The sequence below is a fragment of the Drosophila grimshawi genome, unplaced genomic scaffold (assembly GCF_018153295.1).
Source record: "Drosophila grimshawi isolate 15287-2541.00 unplaced genomic scaffold, ASM1815329v1 contig_44, whole genome shotgun sequence".
Classification (NCBI taxonomy): domain Eukaryota; kingdom Metazoa; phylum Arthropoda; class Insecta; order Diptera; family Drosophilidae; genus Drosophila; species Drosophila grimshawi.
The window spans coordinates 13744492-13753976 of record NW_025063240.1 but is presented as its reverse complement, the minus strand read 5'-3'; the positions used below and the strand labels follow the sequence as shown (position 1 = coordinate 13753976).

General features: G+C 39.5%; 1 protein-coding gene across 2 annotated transcripts; it reads left to right on the top strand.

Annotated features, from left to right (window-relative positions):
* The first annotated feature begins 2536 nt into the window (after positions 1 to 2536).
* On the top strand, positions 2537 to 4910 carry LOC6558131 (uncharacterized protein KIAA1143 homolog). 2 transcript variants are annotated; one of them, XM_032743286.2, is made up of 3 exons: positions 2537 to 2812; positions 2890 to 3046; positions 3689 to 4263. In XM_032743286.2, exons 1-3 carry the CDS (start codon positions 2705 to 2707, stop codon positions 3706 to 3708), a joined length of 285 nt encoding a protein of 94 aa, XP_032599177.1. In that variant the 5' UTR covers positions 2537 to 2704; the 3' UTR covers positions 3709 to 4263. The 2 variants fall into 2 exon arrangements, with proteins under 2 accessions (XP_032599177.1, XP_001984336.1); XM_001984300.3 differs by lacking the exon at positions 3689 to 4263 and adding an exon at positions 4698 to 4910 and having other exon boundaries at positions 2548 to 2812.
* The last annotated feature ends 4575 nt before the right edge of the window (positions 4911 to 9485 follow it).

Below are 9485 nucleotides of genomic sequence, written 5' to 3'. Positions count from 1 at the left end.
AAATTTTCAAATTTGAAATTTTGAATTTATAATTTTATTTGCGATGGCGTTTGTCCGCGTTTTGCAACTGCACGCGACAAATGCCGACGAGCATCTGAAAACTGAAAATGAACCGATTCCTCCGTAACCGAACCGATGCCATTAACCGAAACCAAACCAAAAGCAACGACAACAACGCGGAGGAGCAGCAGCCACAGCCGAGCAAAGTTGCATATTCCCGACACGGACACCGAGAACGACGTTGACTGCGACTGCGACAGCGACGCTGACTGAGACGCTAACAGCAACGCCGATGCCGCCGGATGCAGTTTGTGATAACATTTTGCCTGAGGCGCATAGCTCAAGAGTATTTTTAATTTTTCTCATGTGATGTTTTAGGAGGTGCGTGTGTGTATGTGTGCATGGGTGTGTGTGTATGCAAGTGTGTGTGTGTGTGTATGCATGTGTGTGTGTGCTTGGCATTAAATAAGCTGATACGAAACGAAACACGTTTAGCCCGAGCTTAGTCAAGGCCACAAAAACAAGATATGCTCGGCAATCCACACAACGCAACGCCAGCAAAGAAATGTCGAGTTAAGCTGAGCGATTAGAATAAAAGGCAAACACTCTGACCACTTGCTTCTTAAATGTGCACGAAAAATGTGAACCATAACAAAAGCAGCTTGCCATCAAAGGAATCACAAATACTAGCGACCAAGTCATTGGTTTTGGCCAGCAGATACCCAGTAATAGACAGATGCGAGCTAAAATGCAGTTTTATTCTAGAGGCCAAAACATGATCAATAAAAATCGGTTCAGTTTTAACAAAGTTATGGGTGTGTAAAGAATCTAAACTTCTTTTTGACACTTTTTGAGGAAATAATCTTAACATGAATTTCTCGGTTCCAAGCTTTTGACAATCTGATTACTTTTAACAAATTTATAGCTCTATAACTTTTCAGACATTTTTAAACATGAATTTCGAGTCTGAATCGCCTTTTGAATAATAAATGTAGAATTAATCGAGAACTTAAGACGCGAGCAAAGAGCCTTGGTTTTTGAAAATCGGTTGAATTATCAAAAGTTTAGGTCCATTCCTATGGCAGGGTCATCATAAATACTTATATACTTAACTCTAGGGTATTTCGGAAAAAAGTGGCATGCGGCAAGGCGAACATGCAAGCCATAAAATGTTTTGCGCTGCTCATTTTTAATGCAACGCAGAATATAGAAGGAACCGTTAGTGGAGCAGAAGCTGGAGTGGCTGACATAGTGAGTGACAAGAGGGTGGCTGGGGCACAAGATGAGGGGATTATGTGTGTGCATACAGCCACTCCGACTGGGCCTGTCGAACTTGTCGCTTCGGTGATAAGACGCGGAATCAAATTTAAAAGCTATCAATTTGATATTAGTTTGGGGAACTCAGCTCGACGTTGTGGGAACGTTTGTGAGATTTAAACGCTTGCCAGGATGCAGTCAAAGTCAAGTCCTGTCTAGTTGTTGCATATGTCTGTTGTTGTATTAGTTTCCCCCATTTTTGGAAGCGCGGATGTGCAACATTTGGGAAGGAGTGCCTGCGGCACATCATAATGTTTAGAGTGTTCCCCTTTTTTCGCTGCTGGCTGTCGAAAAAGTTTTTGAAATCAATTTACAGATGATTTATCATGTTGTCGAAGGGGGTGTGGGGGGAGGAAAGGTGCATGGAGTATATTTTATTGCTGCATGCGACAGCGGCGTACGATGATGAATGCCGCTGTGTATTGTTGCACTGTCAATTTTGATCAAAATTCGTTGCAGGTGAAGTGGAAAATGTGCAAGTTATGCGACAGTTTTATGTGGCCGGCGCTATTTATTTTTTATTTTTTTTTTTTGGCAACACTGATACTTGTTAGCGTAGCGGTGATTTGGCCCCGGAATTCTGCAAATTGACTGCATTGCAAAGTGGGAGTTTGCTTGGGGAATTGGTACAACAGACTGACCGGTGGGGCAAGTAGGTTTACTGAGTGGAAAAATGTGTCAAGTGTCAAAATCGAAAGCAAAGCAATCAATTTCAGTAATAAATTATAGATTACGAGAATACTCAAAAACAAATATAGAAGATGCAACATTCTGGCAAAGCATATATCTTCTATATATAGCATAATAAAATTCAAGCGCGGTTCGTTGTTTTATTTTTTTGAAACTAAAACACATATAAATATTTGCTTAACACATTTTGGTGTCAATGACATTTTTGCTACTCAAATTATTATTTAATACTTATTTTAGCATTTAAATAGTATCGACTAATTCATATTGCGGTTCCATTCACAATAGAGGTATTTCAAATTTTGATACGCGCCAGCCATAAATCAAACATGGCGTTCATGCGCAATGCACAACAATTGCGGTACTAACAGCTGACAGCTCTCATTGCTATCGATATGAAAAAAACCAAACGATAACACAAATAGAAAAGCTTTAAAACATCAATCTGATTGAATCCGAAATGTAATTAATTTATAAAGAATGTCAAATATTTTCTTGCAATCAAATAATATGTGCACTAAATACAATCCCAGCATAAATTCGGCAGCATTTAATGTTGATCAAAAGTGCGTTTTGCAACACTATACTAGCAGCGTTCAGCGGCAATGATAAGTAAACGGCGGTAACCAAAATAGAAACAATAACCAACCAATTGCAAAGCATTGAAGGATTTTTCTATACTTATGTGCTAATTGCTATGTCCAAGCGCAACAATATAACCTACGTGAAGCCACAGGAACCCAGTTTTTTGGCCAAACTTAAGGCGGAAATTGGCTACAAAGAAGGGCCCACCGTCGACACAAAGGTAAGCTCTTTTTGGGCCAAAAAAACAAAGTGCCTCGCTCATGCTCAGCTTTAAACAAAAAATCCAAACAAAAACAGCGCCAAAAACTCGAGGGTCAGGACCAGGACGACTGCGACTACGATTCCAGTGAGGAGCGACCCGAACGCGAAGACGAGAAGCCCCAAATTGTTGTCCTCTCAAGTGGGGATCTCAGCGCCGATGAGGTGGCCCTCGAGCAGCAGCGCATAGCGAAAGGTATGCACACACACACAGAGACACACGTATATAAATATTTTGTATTTGTATGTATGTATGTATGCTTGAGTTTGCATTTGTATGTATGTGTGCGTGTCGGTGTGTGCGTAGGTAGGATGTAGTTATCGTCTGTGGCAGTTTGGCTTTCAGTTCAGTTGAGTCAGAATCGAGCGTCGGTCGCTTCCACGCTTTTTTCTGCCCTATACTACACTGTATGTACCATACATATACACATATATAATATATGTATATAAATATATATATGTATGTTTATTTGTGCATATTTCTATTCGTGTTTAGTGATGTCTGATTGTTTACGCGCGTGTGTGTGTGTTTGTGTGTGTTTTTGCAATTGAAATTTAACATTTTAATGAAACATAAACAAAATGCAAACAAAATACGCAAAAGTGCAGCAAAACAAAAAACGCCGCGTTTGACATTTTTAGATTTTTGCGGGCACTTTTGAATGTTTTTTTATTCACACTCGATTTTCGATTTATACCGTGGTGTGGAAAAAAAATTGTGTTGCACTTTTCAACTATGCTTTGCTTTTTGTTATTGTTCCATGAAAAATACGTTTTCATGCTAACTTCAATTCTAACCTCGAAATTGTGTCTTGTTTTTTTTTTGTATTGTTATTAGATAGGGGTGGGGGAAAGTAGTGCGTGCCACGCCCGCAACGCACCGCCCATGTGCGTCTCTATGGCAGCGCAGTTCCAATGTTCCTCTCTCCTTTGAGTTTGACTATTGCAATTAATGTGGCAATGCCAGCGGAGCACCCTCATTGACACACACATGCACACACTCACATACAAATATACAGCTGGCGCAAAGCATACACACTGACATTTTCATTGGGGGCTCCGCTAAAGCGGAGCATGTGATAAAAATCATAGCCAAAGCGGAGCGCACGATAAAGCAGCCGGGCAAGAGAAGTTAACAAATATAACGGCGACCAAAAACCAACAACAGCTGCCGCTCTGTTGCTGCTGCTGTTGCTGCTGGCGTCGTCATCACCCCGCCACCGACACCTCTGCTGCTGCTGTTGCTCTTGCCATTGTTGTTGTTGTTGGTGCTGCTCAGAAGGCCCGCGCAGAAAATCGGGTGAAAACGTGTGAAAGAATGAACGAAGCAGCAAAACGGGAGAGACAATGATGAACGAAACAGGCGAACAAAGAGAGCACAGCAAGTGGCTTGACGACGACGACGTCGACAATATGAATGGTCGAAGGGGAGGGGAGGCGGTGCAGGGCCGGCAAGTATAGGTGTTGGGGATAGGGTGAGGAGGGGGGGGGGGAGGGGGGGGGGGGGGGGGGGTGACGTTAGCCACTGTCCGTTTCGGCTTTGGCGAATTCAAAGGCGGAGAACTGCAAGACACCGAAAAACCCAAGATATTACAAAGGGGGTAGGCGAAGCGGGGGGTTGCTGCTGGTGTTGAAGGGAAGTGAGTTCGATTTCAAACTAGGAAATGACTTAAAATGGTTTGGCATCTAACTGATAGGGATGGTGGGGGAGGGGGAAAAGGGAACGTGTTTTTTGTTGTGGGGGGTAGGGGATAACACTTGCAGTTGCACAATTTTAACATTTGGCATATGAAACGCATTTTATTTTATTTGGCTAATGAGTAAAAATTCTTGCTTGCAATTTTTAGAAGAAGCTGAGAAGCGCGCGGATTTAAGCCAACCCATTGTGTTTAAGCAGCGTGTCAAGCAGCCAACTATTAAATCAGAGAAGGAGGAGGAAACCAAAACAGACAAATCCCAGAAATCGTCAGAGAAACGCAAAAAGTCCAAGGCCAGCAGTAAAAGCAAATTGTCATTCAACGAGGACGAGGAGGACGACGAGGCAGGCGAGGATTAAGCACATCACTACCACAAACATATTCAACTTGCAACTGTATTCGAGTTCGAGTTTGTCGCCAGAAGAAGTCTCCTTGTATGGTTGTTGACTGCAGTAAATGCTTTAGGTGAGCACTAAAAACCTTTCACACACACACACACACAATATATATACATATATACATACATATGGATGAGTGTACGTACTATATATACATACAAATTAAACTGCGCACTTAAAATCTGTGTGGACATCTGTATTTATGTATGTATTTGATATATTGATTACAATTTTTGATGGGCTTCGTAGATCCAGGAATTGGTATTTGCAATTTTTATTATATTTCATCAAATTTGATTTGGTTTGTGTCATTTGTGTTCATTTTTCTTTTATTCTTACACAATAGGCACTCATTATAAAAATAAGTTAAAGTGTATGGATTAGAAAAGATTATTCTTACCATTTATATGCTATGCTATCAGATTACACATCATTAATCCACACTATCACAGCTTAAGATATTCTAAATCATTTCTTACAAATATGTTTGTATGTTTTTTTAGAATTTAAACTTTCGATTATTCAATACATGTATGAATCATTTTTAGTTTTTGTACTTGTGAAATTGATATGAAAATATAAGCATCTACATATGTACATACGCAGTTGTATGTATGCTTGTAAATGCATAAACATCCCTTAGTATTCTTTGTATTCAACAGAAATTTGACAATAGCAAAATTGATGTCTACTGATTAGAAAAACAGCTTTAATCGTTAGTTTATCCACAGGTTAGGTTAAACGGTTGTCAACCTTTGAGGTCGACACACATAGGCCAAGTTTGGCCCGTTGGGATACCGTGTTGGATCTAACACGGATTTTCTCCTACACTCGTATAGAATGAAGATTCAAAGATTTGACCAAACACGTTGAGTTTACAAATTTCGCAATCTTGGCCAACCCTGTATTTACTAGCATAGATAGACTATGTAGGAAGTGGCTTCCCAAGTGGCAGGTGTCCTGGCAAGTGCAGGGAAGAAACAGAAGGAGTGTTACGGCGATTCTTCATCTTCCCTTTCCCTGCAGCTTCTGCAGAAGTCATCGGGCACCTGGAGTCTATTGACATGAATTCCAACTAGTCAGTGTCCTGTTATAGCATGAATTACTGCAGAACAGCTTATGCGACTGAGATTACACAGCTCTCTACTTGAGTTTCTTATTGTTGCTGCTGCTGTGTTTCATATTGATATTGGGCCACGTTTGGTGTTTGACCTGTGTCTGCCTGTAGCTAAAGTTATACATATACCTTTATTATCCGTGAGGAGGGAAGTAGAGTGCCTTTCCTAGCTTACTCATCAGCTTTGCACCTGCTTTCAATATCTTGGTAACCAGGCATCCATATTAGTCTAATAACATGCTTATTAGCCATTTCGTGTAGAGATTTGCGACAGGTTCTTTATCCATACAATCATTCAAATTTGGCATTGTTAAGTTTGTTTGAATGAATAAGATTGTTATGGATAAAATCGTCTTTAAAATTCATTTTATTGGTCATAATTTTTAACTTGCGGATCTTAAAACTATTTGGTTTTTAGGATTACGAAAAGAAAATTAACTATCATGATTAATTGATCTAGTAAAAGGATCTAGTAAGTCATTTTCAATTCTAGAGACTATCAATCTATATTCGGTACATAAGGCGGTCATTTATTTAGATCATTGGCATCAATGTCGTCGTCCTTTATGTAATAAATCAAAGCACGAAATATCTGCAAGGTTTTTCTTCTTCACACACTTTGTATCTGAAATATGCTTGACAACCGACGGACGACAACAGAAGAGAAAAGGTCACGTGTATGTATAACATATATAGATTTTGCTATCGTATATATATGTATACATAGTATACCGATAGTTTTGTTAGTTCTTAATGAATCCCGCAGTAAGCGAATTCCATATTTCTACCAGTTGCCGCCGATCAACGGGGGTGAGAAGCGGGTTACTTTCAAATTTGTACTTGCATATAAACCAAATCACACACACTTACATACTATCCACATACACGCACACACACACATCACATTCAACTTACACATACTTATACAAGTATACATACAAATATATATATATATATATGTGAGTGTATATATATATATATATACATATGTATATTATATTGGCCCATAGCATGTGAGAGCGCCAGAGTGAGAGAGAAAGAGAGAGAGAGAGAACAATAGCGTAATCTGAAATAAGTTGGAAAAGAAGAAGCATCAGCAGCGCCAGCAGAAGTATCGTGATGAGTATACAGTTTTAAGACTTACAGACGGCAATCGCCGCTTTGCTTTGGCTATGCTTACAAGACCACACTCCATATATATAAATATATAGCACATTTATCGATATAATTGTAATTTGTATGCGTGTGTGTGTGTGTGGGGGGGGGGGGGTAGCATTCAATATTTGGCCATGGCTTAGAATTGCATCCCAAGACTTAGTATTAAGCTGAGGCAGCAGCATTATCCATTTACGCGCGTAAATTTGAAATTCGTGCACGACGCAGATACAAATACCGAATGTCATAAAAAATCCATCAAACACGCCGGCAACTACGACGACGACTTGTATATAGCAGCAGCACCAATGCCGTTTCATTTTTGTTTTGTTCATTTCGTTCGTACAATTGTCAAATTTGTTTTTTCCTCCTCCCATCCATCCATTCACATGGGCGCGCTCCAACACTACGACAGCAACACGACCCACCGACGACGAATGCATGAAAACACGCACGCACACACACACACTCAGGCCCAGTGACAACGGTTCGTTTACGCTTCACATTGCCATTCGCTATTTTTGAGCGTAACACCTTTGAGCAAGTTGCTTGCTCTCTGCTTGCTCATTTAAGGGAGCCACATGCACGTTGCCAAAACAGGTGCTAAACGTCACGATTTACATTTTATTATTATGTCAATTGGTAATTTTAATAAAAAACCATACTAATAGGGTAGCATTTGTGCGATTTGTAGTTCCCCAGCAGTTGTAAAATGCAATGAAAATGCCAATTGAAATATTATCGATTGTTCGATAACTTTGGCGCGCGTGCCACTTTTATTGAGCCCAATGTGCAACCCTGCGTGCCCGGCTGCCGCCCATGCAACTCTGTGTTTGTAGCGACGGTTTTTGCTTTTTTCCGCTTCCATTTCCAGTTTGTCTTGTTGTTTGCCCCCGTCTATCGTTCATTCTCGCGCTTTGGCATAGCGTTCTTTTTCTTTCGCTCTCTGTGTGTGTCCACAATCAAGAAAATTTTGTGTTGTGATCCTTTGTTTTATTTGGTGTGTTTTTGTTTATATCATATGTGTTACCGTTCTTAAATTGCCAGAATAATAACAACAACAACCTGCCACTGCCGCTCTGTGACGTAAAATGTAAATTGTAAGTTGATGCATTTTGTTGTTTATTTCGTGTTTGTTTTGCACTTGAGTTTCTTATTGTTGATGCTGCGGATGTTGTGCAAAAATTAGAGAACTTGCAATTGCTTCTTTGCAACTTGCCTAAAAAATATCACATTGCTCACACACACACACATACAAACAGCAGTCATAAAGACACACACACACATACACTAATACGCAAACACACACTAATACACACATACATAGTCAAGCGCAAAACACGCTCCTGTACCCACCCGTACTCCACTCCACACCGCCGCCAGCTACATCAGCAGCAGCAGCGAGCTACAGCCACAGCCAACCAACAACCAACACCACAGAGCCAAAGCCAACGTCGTCGTCGTCATCGTCGTCTCACCGGCCGTCTGTCTGTCCGTCCGTTCGTTTGCTTGTCTGTCCGTCGCAGCGTCTGCGTGTCCGTTTGTATCTACATACACACATACATAGATAATTATATATATATATATATATATATATATATATGTATATATGTATATGTATATATAATTGTATGTATGCGTGTGCATGTATGTATGTGTATATATAGATTGTATATAAATATGCGTGTGTGTGTGTGAGTGTGCTCGTTTTGTTGGTGCGCTTTGTGTGTGTGTGATGTCTGTATGTATGTCAATCGTGCAGTTGCTGTGTGCTCGGTAACTGTTAGTCTGTATGTATGTATTTGTGTGTGTAACATTGTATTTATATGTATGTATATATATGAATAATATAAGTATATATATATATATATGAATAATATAACTATATATATATATATATATATATAATGATGTATATATATATATAAGTATGTTAGTATGTTTTTATGCAACACAAGATGTAATTTACATATGCATCTATGTATTTACATGCCGCGCAAAATTACATTTTTATGTTGTTACATACACATATACATGTTACATACATATATATAATATGTAGTTAATTACATACATATCTATATACAGTATACATATTATATACGTACATACACATGTCGATACATATATACATGTATTTACATACATACATATTAAATTGTATTTTAGTTTTAATCCAATATGGCAGCCATTTTGTCTCATTTAACTCTTTTTGTTTTTGACTGAACCCCCTCTCCACCCTCCCCCTCTTGTTGGGTAGGTCTGGCT

What these genes read in the sequence shown, in the direction of transcription:
- LOC6558131 (XM_001984300.3), top strand. Translation starts at nt 2,705, where the DNA reads ATGTCCAAGCGCAACAATATAACCTACGTGAAGCCACAGGAACCCAGT. An exon ending in GGCCCACCGTCGACACAAAG is followed by an intron (nt 2,813 to 2,889) that starts GTAAGCTCTTTT and finishes AAACAAAAACAG; the next exon opens with CGCCAAAAACTCGAGGGTCA. An exon ending in GCAGCAGCGCATAGCGAAAG is followed by an intron (nt 3,047 to 4,697) that starts GTATGCACACAC and finishes TGCAATTTTTAG; the next exon opens with AAGAAGCTGAGAAGCGCGCG.